Source organism: Aotus nancymaae, unplaced genomic scaffold, assembly GCF_030222135.1.
Source record: "Aotus nancymaae isolate 86718 unplaced genomic scaffold, 86718_ANA_hifiasm-v0.15.2.pri h1tg000006l, whole genome shotgun sequence".
Taxonomy (NCBI): Eukaryota; Metazoa; Chordata; class Mammalia; order Primates; family Aotidae; genus Aotus; species Aotus nancymaae.
In genome coordinates this window covers 62,066,200-62,085,583 of record NW_026988417.1, presented here as the reverse complement: position 1 = coordinate 62,085,583, position 19,384 = coordinate 62,066,200, and the positions used below count along the sequence as shown (strand labels likewise).

Here is a 19,384-nt window from a genome sequence, read left to right as displayed (position 1 = left end):
GGAAAGAGACCATAGATGTTTATGTTTTTATTCCTGGAGACTTATACTTGTCCTCATACAAAGTAGACACTTAGCAATGGCTTGTTGAAGTATAATTAATGAAAATAATAGCTACCTTCATTGAAAGTTCACTTTGTGCCAAACACTATACTTGACATAATACATTTGTCTCAATAATGCTTAGCAATTGTGTGAGAAGGTATCATCAAGCACATTTTATATGTAAATAAACCCCATAGCTATTAATTAACTTGTCATAAATAACACTGTTAATATGTGGCACAGCCAAGATTTAAATATAAATGTAACTGGTTCCAAAACCATGCTCTAATTCACTTGCTGGAGAAAAGGAAAGGAAGAAAATAAACAAGTGGGGAGGAAGAAAGGGAGGGAAGAGAGAAAAGGAAGAAAAAAAGAAGAGACTCTTCATAATCTTCACTGTAAAGATGCCAAGCAAAAGAAGTTGAATATAAATGCAATCAAGGGTTTGTTTTGCTTCTTTGTTTGTTCGTTTGAGACAAGAGTCTTGCTCTGTTGCCCAGGCTGAAGTGCGGTAGTGTGATCTCAGCTCACAGCAACCTCCACCTCCCAGGTTCAAGAAATTCTCCTGCCTCAGCCTCTGGAGCCGCTGGGACTACAGGCGCTTGCCACCACACCCAGCTAATTTTTGAATTTTTAGGAAGACGGGCTTTCACCATATTGGTCAGACTGGTCTCAAACTCCTGACCTCGTGATCCACCCACCTCATGATCCAGCTGTCTCAGCCTCCCAAAGTGTTGGGATAGAGGCATGAGCCACCACATCAAACCTATTTTTCAGTATTTTTTCTTCAAAACTTTTAACTCAGATTCACTCTTACACAAACAACTGTGCCTTATAAAAGTATTTTCAGACATACAATTTTTATTTTCTGTATTAACTTCACTATCCAAACTCCATAAAACTCCTAAATTGTTATTACTTGGTTACATTTTGTTTTTACTCAACCCTTAGGAGAAATGTTAAGTTAATCAGGTCTCCAGTTCACAGATCCTTATTTTCATCAGTTTGTACAAGGCATTTCTCTCATTTTATTATTTTTTTCCTCCTGTCATCCCTAGATTTCACTTTCACTGCCCTCCTTCTGCCCACATGCCTCATACTAATATATTTGAAATATACATGTCTTTTAATATGCACATACCTGCAAAACCTATAGTGTTGGTTTTTTGTATTTATATGTCTTAAATTTAAATACATAGCATTGTGTAAAAGTCTAACATTGTTTCTTACTGTTTTCACTCAATCCTGGGAATTTTCATCTGATGCACTGCTGCGTAGCACCCCATGGTATGCAGCCACCATATATCCTTCATCCAATTAGGTTGGATGACCTAACTTCCCATTGCCACAAAGAGCATACACAAAATATTCACACTTATCTTTTTGTAAACCTTCAGGAACCTCTGAAGCACACGTGCAGACTGCTAAATATACCAGAATGCTTTCCAGACACTTAAATCTTTACCAGTAATGGAAAACAGGTCCAATTTCCCTCCACATCAACATTTAGTATTATTCTTTTATCAGTCTTTTAAATGTACATCAGATGATCATTTTTATAATTTCAATTTCTCAGATTATTAGTTTATGTTTTCATAAATCTAAGAGCTGTTTTGAACTGCCATTAATAATTTTTGTCCATTTTATAATGGTTTTTCTGCTTATTTATTTCTGGTTTACAGACTTTTAAAATATATTGTATAAAAATTTTAGATATTAAATGTTGCCATATTTTCCCATGGTTTCTCATCCATCTGGTAAATTTGTCTTTAGTATATCTAATTTTGATTTAATAAAATTCATTCACTTTTTACCTTTTAGTTTGTGTTTTTGTTGTTTAGCCAAAAAGTCCCACTTTTTAGGTCACAAAAGTAATATCCTATTTTTTAATTTTATTTATTTATGTATGTATGTATGTATGTATGTATGTATGTATGTATTTATTTATTTATTTTTGAGATGGAGTCTTGCTCTGTTACCAGGCTGGAGTGCTGTGGTGCAGTCTCAGCTCACTGCAACCTCCACTTCACAGGTTAAGCGATCCTCCTGCTCAGCCTCCCTAGTAGCTGGGACTACAGTCACACACCACCAGGTTCAGCTAATTTTTGTGTTTTTAGTAAAGATAGGATTTCACCATGTTGGCCAGGATGGTCTCAATCTCTTGACCTCATGATCTACCTGCCTCGGTTTCCCAAAGTGCTGGGATTACAGGCGTCCTCCTTTTTTTTTACACTACTGTTCTCTCTCTCTCTTCCCTTATGTATATAGACACATATATACTTGTACACACATGCATATACATATATATGAGGGATTTCAATAAGTTTATGGAAAATAAAATTAAAAGATAAAATAAAAAATATAAACTTTATTTCTCAACACAAGCTCCATCAAGTTCAAAACACTTTTGTAAGCAATAATGCCACCCATATAGTCCATCTCTAAATAACTGAGGGTCCTGAGAATTTATGGTAATGCAGCCTTTTTTACGTTATTAACTAAAGAAAAACGGGTGCCCTTTAAATATTTTTTTTAAGATTAGGAAACAAAAATAAGTCAGAAGGAGTCAAATCAGGGCTGAAAGGTGGATGCCTAATGATCTGTTAAGGAAACTCTCACAAAACTAACCTTATTTGATGAGAGGAATGAGCATAAGCATGGTTGTGGTGAAGAACTCTGGTAGAGCTTTCCTGGACATTTTTTCTGCTAAGCTTTGGCTAACTTTGTCAAACATTCTCACAAGAAGAAGATGTTATTCATTGACGCTCTAGAAAATCAACAAGCAAAATGTCTTCAGCATCTCAGAAAACTGTTGTCATGGCTTTTGTTCTTGACTAGTCTGGTTTTGCTTTGACTGGACCGCTTCTACCTCTTTGTAGCCATTGCTTGGATGGTGCTTTGTCTTCAAGATTGTATTGGTAAAGTCATATTTCATCTTCTGTTATAATTCTTCAAAGAAATAATTCAGAATCTTGATCCGACATGTTTAAAATTTCCATTGGAAGTTCTGACCTTGTGTACAGCTGATCTGGGCACAACAGTTTTGGCACCCATCAAGTAGAAAGTTTGCTCAACTTTAATTTTTCAGTCAGAATTGTGTAAGCTGAACCAGTTGAGATGTCTATGGTGTTGTATATTGTTTCTCAATGCTAATTTTGGTCCTCTTTAATTAAGACATGAACAAGATGCAATTTTTTCCTAGCAAATTGATGTGGATGATCTGTTGCTGCAGACTTCACCCTCAACAACATCTCTTTCCTTCTAAAAATGAATTATCCATTCATAAACTGGTGATTTTTCAGGGAAGGGGACATTGTCCCCATAAACTTTCCGTAAAACATAAACAATTTCACCATTCTTCCAATTTCACCAAAAATTTGATTTTTTGCTTCAATTTTAGCTGCATTCATGTTGCTTTGATAAGAGCTCTTTTCAAATTTGTGTCTTATTTCTCTTAGTGCCTCAAACTAGATCCTGTTCATTATGTTATAACAAGTTAGTATGAGTTTATTTGCATGCAAAAATTTTGAAATCCATGTTTTGTTTATAATATACATTTTCCATGAACTTTTGAAGACCGCATACATACATATGCATATATATGTACACACACACACACACACACACACACACACACAAAACAAAATCTTCATCACTACTATTTAAATGGAGCTCCTGGCTAAAGAAAAGATAGGAGTTGAAAGAAATTAGTTAAATCTAAAATGTTTATTTTTTCAGGTTTCTTAGTTGCTTAAATAGGAAGGGGGGTATAGACAAAAGAGAAATAAAAAATATTTGTGTTATGCTACTTATCATCAAAGTATCAGAATAACTTCATTGGAATAGAAAAACACCAATATCACCCCAATATATGTTTTCTAAAATATTCTCCATTTCTTTAGACAAGTGACCATTTGTTCTGCCATGAAAAACTCACTTGCTAGTTTATAATGCAGGAATATACAGCAAAGAGATGCAGACCCAATAGTTTCTAGGTAGTGGTATGGGATGGCTAAGACAAATTTATGTATCTGAAATGTTCACAAATTCTCTACTTACATAGCATGTTTTCATGCTGTTTTAGCAACTCTAATCCTCGTCAATGGACTGCCACCTTTGGTATTTCCACAAGAGATCCTAAGCTGAAAATGGGAGTAAGAAGTATTTCAATCCATAACAATTATAAATCTGCAACTCATGAAAATGACATTGCACTTGTGAGACTTGAGAACAGTGTCACCTTTACCAAAGATATCCATAGTGTGTGTCTCCCAGCCACTACCCAGAATAGTCCACCTGGCTCTACTGCTTATGTAACAGGATGGGGAGCTCGAGAATATTCCGGTAAGTGTCTCAGAAAAAAAATTAACAATAGAAATGTCTTATTATTTGCTATTATGTAATTTTTTAAATTAGAAAACACCTCGAATAGGAGTTTCTGTTCTTCTACAGACAGAACCATTCCATATTCTGCTCAGCCCAAGCTCTGGCTACCCCTGAGTTTCCTTAGCAAAGCAAAGCAATGCCCCAGGAACTATGCGGAGTTCTCAAATATAGGAAAATGTAAAAGCAAGTGATGAAAAAAATGAGTTCTTTAATAATCCAGAGATTCCGTAAGATTCAAATGGCTTCCCTATAAACAACAAAAAGAGATTTTGTTTGTTTTTTAGAGGCAAAGACTGTTGCTCAGACTGGAGTGCAGTGGTGCGTGCAGTCATGGCTCACTGTACCCTCAAACTCCTGGCCTTAAGTAATCCTCTTGCCTCAGCCTCCCAAGTAGCTAGGACTATAAATAAGTGTGCGCCACCAAATCCAGTTTTTTTTTTTTTCTATAGACAGGTTCTTGCTATGTTGCCAGGGCTGCTCTTGAATTCCTGCCCTCAAGCCATCCTCCTGCCTTGGCCTCCCAAAGCAATGGGAGGATTTATATTAGACAACTATGAGGCCTTAATAACCCTTAAGGTATTAACTGCCCTTGAAAGTATTCTGCGATAAAATAAATCCTGCCTCTACAGCGAAGACTCTATGTGCACATAAGCACTGCTTATATTTGTTTATTGAATCAATAAAATGGAAACTAAAATTAGGGCAATGCTCAAGAGCTATTAGAACCAAAGGGAAAGTAAGAGTGTCAGTGAAGGAGTGAAAGGGTAGCATTGACAATTTCCCTGAGCTTTTACCCATGTTGTAGATAGTCTCTCCAAGGAATCATACAAAGCCTTAATTGTCCTAGAAAATGTTCCATTGTGTTCTCGTGGCCCAAAGTAATTTGGTGTAATAGATAAAATTTGTACCAGTCGTGAAAAACTAGTGGTGCCATTCTGAGAGTACATCAATATAAAATAGACTGTTTAGCCTTGAAACTAGACTGGTTTCTCTTTTGCTGCTAGGTTAAAGGTTATTCAATATGTAATCTTCCAATCCAAAATCTGTCAGTGAATGATTTAAAGGGTTTTAGTCAATTTTAAGATAGCAAATTTGTTTTCTCTACAGGTTTAAGGGGCACTGTGTCACAAAGCTAAAGTAAAAAAGGAAAAAAAACACTGATCTGTGAAAGGGGTTATCCTCATCTACTTGGGGAATTTTTGCTGGGAATAAACTGCAAAGTAAATCTTTAAGAGCCTTCATTGCTGAATATAAAATAATGTTTGGAGTACATTATTTCTTCTCAAATGTATCATAGGGTCAATAACGTACATAACTTGAAGTTCATTTTTTTCACACTTTTATACCAAACAGGCCCCACAGTTACAGAACTAAGGCAAGGACAGGTCAGAATAATAAGTAATGATGTATGTAATGCACCATATAGTTATAATGGAGCCATCTTGTCTGGAATGCTGTGTGCTGGATTACCTCAAGGTGGAGTGGATGCATGCCAGGTAAGCTCAAGACAATCTAGTCCATGTCATCATTCACGAAGTGTATAAGATAATGTGATAGACATAAAGATAACATACACAACTCTAAAATTTATTACCTAGATTTTAGAAATAAAAATTTTTATGAAGTTTATCTATCATGAAAACATTAACTCTGAGAGGCCAAATTACAGAGTAGTTAACCATCCAAAGTGCAAGAATTAGAAAGCCTTCTATTTGAATTCCTTTACCTCTATTACCAAGTCTCTTTATCTAAAATCTGAGGATAATCATAATGGCACCTAACTTTTTAGGTACTAAGAAAAATTAAATGAAGACTAACTATATCAGGCACATATTAAGCAACAAAGAAATCTCATCTATTTTACCATTGTTAATGTAAACCATGGTCACTGGTGCCAACAACTTTAACCTCAACCTTTTAACTGCTATGAAGGATTAAATAGAAAGTTAATCACTATATTATAAAAATTAATCAATATATAATGATTGAATTTTAAGAAATAATAATTCTTGGAGCACCTTGAAGATAGAAAATTTATACAAAAAGCCTAGTAATTTGAGTGACAAAAGCTCCTACAATAATGAAACAGTACAAATGAAAAAGAAAAGAAATAACTATTATATTTGGATCTAGCCCATAATTTTTAACCAACGTACAAAAACAAACAATAAATATAAAATTTTCACTATATAGTAATTAGAATAAAATTTTAATTCTAAAATTTTAAATTAAATTATCTAAACATAATTGATGTGGTTATATCTCTAATAGGTTTTTCTTAGTACCTAAAAAGTTAGGTGTCATTATGATTATCCCCAGCTTTTAGATAAAGAGATTTGGTAATGGAGGTTAAGGAAATCCAACCGCACATAGTAACAGGAACAGCGAGTGTCAGAAATTAAATATTCTTTTAGCCTGGAGTTTTAAAAAATCATTCTGTTTTCTTGAGTAATTTGTTACTATTTTTGTGGGTGAATTGTATAAAGAAAGATAAGAATTATTCTTTACATCAAAAGGGCATCATTCTCAGCAAACTGACACAAGAACAGAAAATCAAACACTGCATGTTCTCACTCATAGGCGGGTGTTGAACAACACATGGACACAGGGAGGGGAGCACTACACACTGGGGTCTGTAGCGGGGAAATAGGGGAGGGACAGCTGGGGGTGGGGAGTTGAGGAGAGATAGCATGGGGAGAAATGCTAGCTATAGGTGATGGGGAGGAAGGCAGCACATCACATTGCCATGTGTGTACCTATGCAACAATCTTGCATGTTCTTCACATGTGCCTCAAAACCTAAAATGCAATTTAAAAAAATACAAATAAAAAAGGTCACTAACTTTTATATTTAGTGTTCATGGTCTTTAAAAAGTAGATAAAAAGTAGTTCTCACAATTTATGCAAAGCCCCCAATCCATGAGCACTTTTCCCAAAATGAAATATTTTTATCAACTGCAAGTTGTGTGTAGGTGGAGATTTGTTTTTCAATTGTCGAGATCCTGTTAATTACCCAGTCTTTTATCTCCTTTTGGTGGAGATGTCTCTGGTAGGAAACCCTTCTTGCTCTCTTTCCTGTTTCTCTTTTACTGCTAGCTCTAAAACAACAAATTCTCAAGTTTAATGATAGCTTTCCAAAGATTCTGTCAATCAAATAAGCAACACACCTCCACACTGACAATTCCAGATCTAGTTAGATCATTAATTAAGACTTAAAAATAAACATGAGATTTAAAAGGGTGTTATTCATTATTTTCCCATTTATAATGCCCCTTACCTTCTGTCCTTCTGTGCATACAAATTATTTTCTTCCTTCAAGCCCAGTTCAAGCCATAACTCATCATTATACCATCCATGTGTATTCTACTCTAGGCATCACTGATTTTTTTTTTAATTGTACTTTAGGTTCTGGGCTACATGTACAGATCATGCAGGATTGTTGCATAGGTACATACATGGCAAGATGGTTTGCTGCCTCCATCCCCCTATCACCTATATCTGGTGTTTCTCCCCACGTTATCCCTCCCTACCCTCCCCACCCCCCACCATCCCTCCCCTAGTCTCCCCCAACTGAGCCCAGTATGTGATGCTCCCCTCCCTGTGTCCACGTGTTCTCATTGAACATCACTGATTTTTAACTGAAATATTATAATGCATAGTTTACACCTCAAGAAAATAAAAAAACACAGCACTTTACATAAGAGCTTACAAGATCCTATTTGTTTCTATCCATTCTTTTGTTCATTTGTGCATTCATTAATACAAAGGAATTATGTTAATTACTTTCTATGCACTAGACAATGTGTTAGCACAATACTATCCTTGGACTCAGCAAATTTATGGTCTAGAAGAGAGGACACAAATTCAAATGTCTGCAGTCAGGCAGTGAAGCTGGCCAGATATGGAAAAATTACAAGTCCCTTTTGGTTTAACATTTGCTTGCCCACATTTGCTCAGACATCATGCAAAATAATTTTTCACTATAGAAAAAATCACTACAAAAACAATAATAGAAAGTACTGAGAACTGGTTAACTGAAGGAAACATATGTCATCTAAAAGAAGGAGGTGACAACCAGCTTCATGAAGTACTTGCTATGCATATTGATGCTTCACACACTGACCCTTCTCCCCATCTAGACCAGTAATTAAACAGGTATGGACAAGCTAACTACTAAGAGCAGCCAAATAAATAGCGAACTAATTTAGAAGCACACTTGGTAATAATAGCTGACTTTTTTTAGTAGTGACTATACTATATGCTAAGCTGTACTCAAAGTGCTTTGAGTTTTAAACTCGTACAAACATTATTTACAAATGAGGAAACTGAGGTAAAGAGAGCTATTCACTAACTTACCAAAGGTCACATAGCTGGTAAGTGAAGGACTTAAACCCAGACTATCTAGTTCCAGAACCCACAGACTTAATTCGCTGTGCAGAATGTAAGATATACTCAATCTGTCTCCCCAACTAGATTATTATGTGCACAGATATTTATTAGTTGGTTGGTTCATTATTATGACTGGGTGGTAAGTATCTCATAAGGAGTGTTTTGCTTATAACTATATAAAATTTTTCACCAAAAGACTTTTTCATGATATTCTATGCATCAGACATCATGCAAGGTGCTAAGGATAGGGAGATAAGTGAGACTTCTAGAAACTCATTCATTCAACAAATATCTCCTAAGGATGAGAAGCTTAGGTTTCAGCAGTGTACAGAATAGGTACATTCTCTTTCCTTTTGGACTTTACAATATATCTTGGAAAACAGACATTGAACAAATATCATAAATGCAAGTGAGTGTTTCAGAGACATGAAGCTGCTATATCAAAACAAAGTGGGACTAAATAAATAGGCATACAAATGTGCTTTTATAAAATAGTGAAGCAATGACAGAGACACACACAAGATGTACGGATGCAGTGGAGAACAACTGAGCCCAAAGCTGGAAAGGGTGAGAGTGGGAAGGAAAAGGGTTGGTCAGAGAAGGTTTCCTGAAGGAGAGAAAGCCTGGATGAGTAGGAAGCAACCAGGCAGTGACTGAGGGAAATCTGAGAAATGTATTTCCCATCTTCTCAGACTTGCTGAAGGAATAACTTGGGTACTTTGAGGATTTCAGTAATTTTTCCATCACTTGGTATAATATTTCGAAAGGAAATAGTCTGGCTTTATTCATATAATGGATGTGACTGCTTCCTTGACTGCCATAGAAACTCCTTAATATTTTGGGTTTGTCTTTGCACTTAAGTAATCAGTCATTTTGCTTTTTACAGGGTGACTCTGGTGGCCCGCTAGTACAAGAAGACTCACGACGGCTTTGGTTTCTTGTGGGGATAGTAAGCTGGGGAGAGGAATGTGGCCTGCCAGATAAGCCAGGAGTGTATACTCGAGTGACCGCCTACCTTGACTGGATCAGGCAACGAACTGGGATCTAATGCAACAAGTACATTCCTGTTGCAAAGTCTGTATGCAGGTGTGCCTGTCCTAAATTCCAAAGCATTACTTTTCAGCTGATACAGAAACCAGAAATGTCTTAATTTAATATCTTGTTACATAAATATGGTTGAACAAATACTGTTTAATCTTTCTTTATTATTAAAGGTTCTATATTTTCTCAAGATAACTACATGAATGTTATATAGTACAGTGGCTGTGTAACAGAAGAAACACACTAAACTAATTACAAAGTTAACAATTTCATTACAATTGTGCGAAATGCTAGTAGTGAGAAAAACAGGCAACTTGAGCATGTATAGTAAAGGAACCTGCACAGGTCTAATAGGTCAGAGGGGTCTTCTCTGAGGGTTTCACTGAGGCTGATATGTAAGCAAAGTGTGGAAGTAGGCAAAGGAAAAAAGTGATGGAATAATATTCAAGACAAAAAGAACAGTATGAAGCAAAAGAAATAATATATATTTTAAAATTTTAGTTAGTCAATATCTTATAGTTACTATGAGTCCTAAAATTGAAAATGTGAAACTGTTGTACTATATGTATAACCTAATCTTAATTATTCCTTAAGAGCATGCTCCCATAGGAAATAGCTGACACTTTTCAGCTATTTAAGGCAAAAGCTAAAATAGTTCATTCCTCAACTGAAACCAAAAGAATTACAGATTTTTTCATCATGAAAAATATCCTTTATCTACATAAAGGAGAGACTATATCTACTTTATAGAGAAGCTAATCAATATACCTATGCCACCTTCTCAGGTGCTTTACAACTATGTAGTACTTTCTAACAACAAAATAATAATAATTTTTAAAATGAAAGATTTAATCATCAGGAAGAATTTCCCACTACAAACTTTCCATCACTGGCAGTTACATTTTTGAGAGGAAAAGGGTCTTCAATCCCTAAATCTAAGTAATGAATTGAACGTTTAAAGAGGGAGAAGAGTTGGTTTGCAAAGGAAAAGGTTTAATAGCTTAATTTCAGTAGAATGATCTTGAAGACAGAAAAATCTTTTTCACTCTTCCTCTCTCATTTTCTCTCTCTCTCTCCCCATCTCATACCTCCCCCACCGAAGAATATAATGTAAATTAAATCCACTAAAATGTAATGGCATGGAAATCTATATAGTCTGAATCATGAACATTCCTGAGTTTTTATGAGCTCCCAGTGAAGCTAAAGTTTGCCTATGCATGATCACCTATGCGTCAGGGCTTCCTCCTTCTAGAAGCTAACTCCCTACACCTAGGCATCAGGACTGCTCCGTACATTTGCTGAAAACTTCTTGCATTTTTCCTGATGTAAAATTGTGAAAATGCCTACATTTTTCACATCAAATTGTGAAAAAGCCATCTACTTTTAAGGAAAGGGAGTTGAAAATGTAACCAACTCTTGGCGAAATGTACAAACAAATCTTTGCTATACTTTATTTCAAATAAAATCTTTTAAAATAAAATAATTTCCCTGCCTAATTATTTATGGAAGTTATGACCTTTGAAGGACAATTCAAAACAATTTATTTAATTGGTTCTGCAATGAAAGCACCACTACTTATACTCTAGTAAAGCCTTGGCACTTTCTGCTGCCTTTTAATCAAGTGCTGTAATTGAGGCAAGCTTCCAGCTTGACACTCCTTGGTTGCACCCCATGAAGACAATATTAAACTGGTAATTTAGAGTAGCCACAAGGGGAGAGAGTCTTTGTTCTTGGGTGTGTTTGTGTATTTGTGTGTGCAGGTACCCTCATATAATAGCAGACATATTTGTGTTTATTCTTATATATTGAAAGCTATGTAAAAGAAGACAATTATTTAGCAGAAAATAGGGCAAATTCAACTATTTATTGAAAACAATAAAAAGTTATTTAACAAAATATGCATATTTTGTTAAAAGATATTTGAAAACTAGGAGAGCATTTATTTTAAGAGTTCCTTTTTTTATGTACTAATGAATCCATTTTCCTGCCCACTTTTTAATGGGTTGTTTTTTACTTGTAAATTTGGTTAAGTTCCTTGTAGATTCTTGATATTAGATCTTTGTCAGGTGGATACATTGCAAAAACTTTCTCCCATTCTGCAGGTTGCCTGTTCACTGTGATGCTAATTTTTGTTTGTTTATTTGTTTTGTTTTGTTTCCGTGCAGAAGCTCATTAGTTTAATTATATCCCATTTGTAAATTTTGGCTTTTGTTGCAATTGTTTCTGGTGTTTTTGTCATGAAGTCTTTGCCCATGCCTATGTCCTGAATGGTATTGCCTAGGTTTTCTTCTAGGGTTTTTATGGTTTTGGGATTTACACTTATATCTTTAATCAATCTTGAGTTAATTTTTGTATAAGGTGTAAGAAAGGGGCCCAGTTTCAGTTGTATGCATATGGCTAGCAGTTTTCTCAGCACCATTTATTAACTAGGGAATCCTTTCCCTATGGCATGTTTTTGTCAGGTTTGTCAAAGTTCAGATGGTTGTAGATGTGTGACGTTATTTCTGAGTTATCTGTTCTGTTCCTTTGGTCTGTGTGTCTGTTTGGTACCAGTACCATGCTGTTTTGGTTACTGTAGCCTTGTAGTATAGTTTGAAGTCAGGTAGCCTCCAGATTTGTTCTTTTTGCTTAGGATTGTCTTGGCTATATGGGCTCTTTTTTGTTTCTATATGAAATTTAAAGTGTTTTTTTCTAATTTTGTGAAGAATGTCAATGGTAATTTGATGGGAATAGCATTGAATCTATAAATTACTTTGAGCAGTAGGGCCATTTTCACAATATTGATTCTTCCTGAGAATCAATATGAGGCTGCAATATTTTTCCATTTGTTTGTGTCATCTCTGATTTCCTTGAGAAGTGGTTTGTAGTTCTCCTTGAAGAGGTCCTTCACATCCCTTGTTAGCTGTATTCCTAGGAATTTTATTCTCTTTGTAGCAATTGTGAATGGGCGTTCACTCATGATTTGGCTCTCTGCATGTCTATTGTTAGTGTATAGGAATGCTTGTGATTTTTGCACATTGATTTTTGTATCCTGAGACTTTGCTGAAGTTCCTTATCAGCTTAAGGAGTTTTGGGGCTGAGACAATGGGATTTTCTAAACTTCTAAATATAGAATCATGTCATCTGCAAACAGAGACAATATGACTTTCTCTCTTTCTGTTTAAATACTCTTTATGTCTTTTCTTGCCTGACTGCTCTGGCTAGAACTTCCAATACTATGTTGAATAGGAGTGATGAGAGAGAGCAAACTTGCCTTGTGCCAGTTTTCAAAGGAGATGCTTTCAGCTTTTGTCCATTCAGTATGATATCGGCTGTGGGTTTGTCATAAATAGCTCTTATTATTTTTAGATATGTTCCATCAATACCTAGTTTATTGTGAGTTTCTAACATGAAGGGATGTTGAATTTTATCAAAGGCCTTTTCTGCATCTATTGAGATAATCATGTGGTTTTTGTCATTGGTTCTGTTTACATGAGGCATTACATTTATTGATTTATATATGTTGAACCAGCCTTGCATCTCAGGGATGAATCCCACTTGACAGTGGTAGATAGGCTTTGTGATGTACTGCTGGATTTGCCATATTTTATTGAGGATTATCACATCAATGTTCATCAGGGATGTTGGCCTGAGTTTTCTTTTTTTATTGTGTCTCTGCCAGGTTTTGGTATCACAATGATGCTGGCCTCATAAAATGAGTTAGGGAGGAGTCCTTCCTTTTCAATTGCTTGAAATAGCTTCAGAAGGAATGATACCAGCTCCTCTTTGTACTTCTGATAGAATTTGGCTGTAAATCCATCTAGTCCTGAGCTTTTTTTTTTTTTTTTTTTTTTTAGTTGGTAGGCTATTAATTACTGCCTCAATTTCAGAACTTGTTATTGGTCTATTCTGGGATGTGACTTCTTCCTGGCTTAGTCTTGGGAGAGTGTATTTGTCCAGGAATTTATCCATTTCTTCTAGATTTTCTAGTTTATTTGCACAGAGGTGTTTATAGTACTCTCTGATGGTAGTTTGTATTTCTGTATAGTCAGTGGTAATATCCCCTCAATCATTTTTTATTGGATCTATTTGATTCTTATCTCTTTTCTTCTTTATTAATCTAGCTGGGAGTCTATCTGTTTTGGTAATTTTTTCAAAAAACCAGCTCCTGGATTCATTGATTTTTGTAAGGGTTTTTCATGTCTTATCTCCTTCAGTTCTGCTCTGATCTTAGATATTTCTTGTCTTCTACTAGTTTTGGATTTATTTGCTCTTGCTTCTCTAGCTCTTTTAATTGTGATATTAGGGTACTGATTTGGTATCTTTCTAGCTTTCTGATGTCGGCATTTAGTGCTATAAATTTCCCTCTTAACACTGCCTTAGTTGTGCCCCACAACTAAGATTATGGTAGATCGTCTTTTCGCTCTCATTTTATTTTTTAATATGTTCTAATGTACATCATCACAAACGTTAGGTATGTAGAGAAGACACTTTCAAACACATGATATTTGGGAATTATAACTTCCATAAACAACTTCCTATGGCATTCTTCTTCCACAGAATCTCTTAAAGGTATCATCCTATTTTTTTAATACTTTTAAACATCTCATTGCCTAAAAACCAAAATATTTTGAAAGCCCCTTTTCTTAAGCAAAAAAATGAATATATGCTTTAAAAGCTGCCTCTTTTTAAGCTCATATCAAACTTTCTATTCCATCTGGCATATTTTCTTTCTATAAACTCAATCAAGGTCTCCAGAAAGTAATTTTCTTAATTATATCTCTCTTTCAGCCTCCATTCTGCCTAAGTACAGCAAATATACACTCTATTTTTGGTAGATTTTGCCAATTCAGGGTTTTCTTAGACAGAAATGAGGTTTGCTCTGTTAAGTTACCATATCCCTTATCCTTCTCTAAGTTCCAAGTGACCCAGTTTATACATTGCCAAGGCACTGGGCTGAGGGGCTGATCTTCAGTTATCTGTTCTCACTGTATCTCCTGGGATGTACACTGTGCTGTCTGGTCTTCAAGCATTATCAACCCTATTATTCTCTCAGAAGTCTGAGTTCTCATCATGTCTCCGACTCAGAGATCATATTGCTAACTACTGGCACATTCTCCAAACTGGTCTGCCAGCTCTGTCTTTAACTTATTTAGAAGAATATAACACATGGACTATTAACCACCACTACTCTCAATCACCATCAAACTCAACAAGGCTATTTTGGGGTCTCTCTGCCTCAATTCACTTAGAGGCTGTCTCTACTCAAGGACTTAGGCAGCATTGGTGTACAAGAAACTCTGCAAGTTTGTCACTTTTCTGCTCCAAATGTGAAAGGGGACATAAGACCTCTCTACTTTCATCTCCCTTCATGTTTATCTGAGTTTTATTATCCTTAATCTCCAACACTAACTCTGAGTTAGGAGAGAACTATGGGAAGGGTTGAAAGGTCATAGACTTTTTCTCACTCTAGTGCTTTCCTTTCTGAAATTCTACTCCCTCTTCCAGTCCATGAAAATCCATCTAGTCTGTTCAGAAGGGGAGAAAATTTGCTCTGAACAAGAAAGTATTTTTCAATTCTCTAGTATAGGTTGGGTTTTAGCTTGAAATATGGGTATATACATTTCATATATAGTGAAATAATGCATATACAAAAAGCATATTATATTGATATATATAGTTAAGAGAAAAAAATTTAAAGCAGCACAAATGCATATACTATAAGAAACAGAACATTTTCTATATCTGAAGGATTATAAATCATTCTATTATAAGGACACACGCACACAAATGTTCATTGCAGCACTGTTTACAATAGCAAAGACTTGGAGCCAACCCAAATGCCCATCAATGATAGACTGAACACGGAAAATGTGGCACATATACACCATGGAATACTATGCAGCCACAAAAAACAATGATTTTGTGTCCTTTGTAAGGACATGGATGAACCTGGAAACCATCATTCTCAGCAAACTGACACAAGAACAGAAAATCAAACACCACATGTTCTCACTCATAGGCAGGTGTTGAACAATGAAAACACATGGACACAGGGAGAGGAGCATCACATACTGGGGTCTGTGAGGGGGGAGCTAGGGGAGGGACAGCAGGGGGTGGGAAGTTGGGAGGGATAACATGGGAGAAATGCCAGATATAGGTGATGGGGAGGAAGGCAGCAAACCACACTGCCATGTATGTACCTATGCAACAATCTTGCATGTTCTTCACATGTACCCCAAAACCTAAAATGCAATAAAATATATTTTAAAAAAAAGAAACAGAACATTTTCAAGTCTTGAATCTCCTATGTAGAAGCTTAGTTTTTGATAATTAGAACAGCAAGCCTCTTTTGACTAAAAATAAACAAAACAAATTTTTCTTTTAAGATACTGATTCTGTGATAGGCTTAAAGATCATGTTTAAAATTGTCTGCTATGACAAGCCTTAACCAATGACAATGAACTCAGAATGCTACACGTACAACATGAATTGAGGGGAAGAGTGTTCCCTTCTTATCTTAAATGTATTAAAGCATTAAGTGTTTCCCTTAATACCTTACTTTGAGTATTCCTTCCTTCTTTCTTTCTCCTTTCTTTCTTTCCTTTCTTTATTTTTCTCTCTCTTTCCTTTATTCCTTTCTTCCTTCTTTTCTTTTCTTTTCTTTTTTTGTCAGAGTCTCACTTTGTCACCCAGATGGAGTACAGTGATGTGATCTCAGCTCACTGCAACCTCCCCTTCCTGAGTTCAAGGGATTTTCCTGCCTCTGCCTTCTGAGTAGCTGGGATTACAGGGACCCACCACCAAGCCCAGCTAATTTTTGTATTTTTAGTAGAGATGGGATTTCGTCATGTTTGCCAGGCTGGTCTTAAATTCCTGACCTCAGGTGATCTGCCCGCCCCAGCCTCCCAAAGCGCTGGGATTACAGGCATTTAGCCACTGCGTCCAGCCTTTAGAGTATTATTTCTAATTCTATACTTAACATTGTGTCAATGCCATATCACATGTGCAATATATATGTGTGTGTGTGTGTGTGTGTGTGTGTGTGTGTGTATATATATAGGTTAATTAAGGAAGAAGATAACTCGTGTCAGGATCTTTGATCTCCAGAAATCATTTTAGGACAATAATTAGGGAAGGTTCTCACCTGGTCCCTTATCTAATATACTAATAGAAACTAATAGGATCAAATGAAATTACCAGAGATGGGCAGGCATGGTGGCTCACGCCTGTAATCCCTGCACTTTGGGAGTCCAAGGTGGGAGGATAACTTGACACTAGGAGTTTGAGACCAGCCTGGCCAACATGGCAAAACCTGTTCTCTATTAAAACAAAAATTAGCTGAGCATGGTGGCATATGCCTGTAATCCCAGCTACTTGTGAGGCTGAGGCATGAGAAAAATTTGAATCTGGGAGGCAGAGGTTGCAGTGAACTGAGATGGCATCACTGCATTCCAGCCTGGGCAACAGAGCAAGACCCTGTCTCCAAAAAAAAGGAATTCACCAGAAATGAAAAAAAACAGAAGATAACATTTCAAAATGTTATTCTGGACACTTGTTTTGTTTTCTATAAAAGGAAAAATCCACAAAATAGCTCACATGGTGGTGTCTCAAATATTTTATCTCAGGTGTCATGTCTCCTTTTAGTCTCAACCTTGTATATTATCATATTAGTTATTACTACCTAAATGATTTTAGGAGGCATCACGCTGCCTGACTTCAAACTATGCTACAGGCTACAGTAATCAAAATAGCATGGTACTGTTATCAAAACAGAGATATAGACAAATGGAACAGAACAGAGGCCTTGGAAGTAAAGCCACAAATCTACAACTACCTGATCTTTGACAAATCAGACAAAAACAACAATGGCGAAAGGATTCCCTGTTTAATAAATGGTGCTGGGAAAACTGGCTAGCCATGTGCAGAAAGCTGAAACTGGACCCCTTCCTTAAATCTTGTACAAAAATTAATGCCAGATGGAATGAAGATTTAAACATAAGAACTAACACCATAAAAACCCTAGAAGAAAACCTAAGCAATACCATTCAGGACATAGGCATAGGCAAGGACTTCATGACTAAAACACCAAAAGCAATGGCAACAAAATCCAAAATAGACAAATGGGATCTAATTAAACTTAAGAGCTTCTGCACAGCAAAAGAAACAATCATTAGAATGAACTGGCAACCAACAGAATGGGAAAAAAATTTTGCAAGCTACCCATCTGACAAAGGGTGAATATCCAGAATCCACAAAGAACTAAAACAAATATATAAGAAAAAAGAAATCAAAAAGTGGGCCAAAGATATGAACAGACACTTTTCAAAAGAAGACATCTATGCAGCCAAAAAACATGAAAAAATGCTCATCATCACTGGTCATTAGAGAAATGCAAATCAAAACCACACTGAGATACCATCTCACACCAGTTAGAATGGTGATCATGAAAAAATCTGGAGACAACTGATGCTGGAGAGGATGTGGAGAAATAGGAATGCTTTTACACTGTTGGGAGTGTAAATTAGTTCAACCATTGTGAAAGACAGTGTGGCGATTCCTCAATGATCTAGAAATAGAAAAACCATTTGACCCAGCAATCTCATTACTGGGTATATAGCCAAAGGATTATAAATCGATCTGTTATGAAGACACGTGCACACTTATGTTCACTGTGGTACTGTTTACAATAGCAAAGACTTGGAACCAATCCAAATGCCCATCAATGATAGACTGGATAAGGAAAATGTGGCACATATACACCATGGAATACTATGCAGCCATAAAAAAGGATGAGTTCATGTCCTTTGCAGGGACATGGATGAATCTGGAAATCATCATTCTCAGCAGACTGACACAACAACAGAAAAGCAAACACTGCATGTTCTCACTCATAAGTGGGTGTTGAACATGTCCTTTATTTTTTAAAAGATGATTATACTATGAAAATTAAGAGGACACATGATATCTATTTCTAATAATGTATGTTGATATAGAAACACTAATAGATATGTTTGCACTATGCTATTTTACCTATAGAAGGTGGTAAACCAAAATATAAGTCTTAATTTTTTATTATTGGAGCACTACAGTGCTTCATTGCTATACATTGTTAGTGGTATGATTTAACACTGTGGTTGGAAACAAGAACAGCAACAACTAGACCGTATTTAGTTCCTTCCCATTCGCAATGCCATATGCTTAAATAGCAATTGGCCTGAAAGTCAAACAAACTGTTGACTGGTTCTATGGAACACAGGTAAACAAATAATTTTTACACTTTGATTCTAAAGCTAATGAAATTAATGCAAAGACAAATGTTCACATACACATTATGGTCTCTCTGGCACTCCAACAAAATGTATGCCTTGATAAACTTATTGAAACTGATTCATATTTTTAATAAAATTTTCAGACAGTTTTTTGCTTTTGATATCTTGCCATCATCTAGATTGCAGCTGCAGTATAATATTTGGCAGAGTGTAATTTCCTGATAAACAGCTTTAAAAGTCAGTCACTTCATACATTCACATTAATGTTGAACTAAA

General features: G+C 35.8%; 1 protein-coding gene and 1 long non-coding RNA gene across 2 annotated transcripts in view; one reads left to right on the top strand and one right to left on the bottom strand.

The window, feature by feature from the left end:
- TMPRSS11D (transmembrane serine protease 11D) overlaps positions 1-9,864 on the top strand; it is a gene marked incomplete at its 5' end in the record, with an annotated part of 31,361 nt that extends 21,497 nt beyond the window's left edge. Inside the window, 3 exons of the mRNA XM_021675438.2 lie at positions 4,127-4,386; positions 5,782-5,924; positions 9,703-9,864. Of these exons, the coding sequence (XP_021531113.2) occupies positions 4,127-4,386; positions 5,782-5,924; positions 9,703-9,864 (565 nt within the window). The remainder of the gene's footprint in view (positions 1-4,126; positions 4,387-5,781; positions 5,925-9,702) is intronic.
- LOC135269892 (uncharacterized) overlaps positions 1-19,384 on the bottom strand; it is a 323,864-nt gene that overhangs the window by 195,298 nt on the left and 109,182 nt on the right. The gene's annotated exons all lie outside the window — the stretch shown is intronic.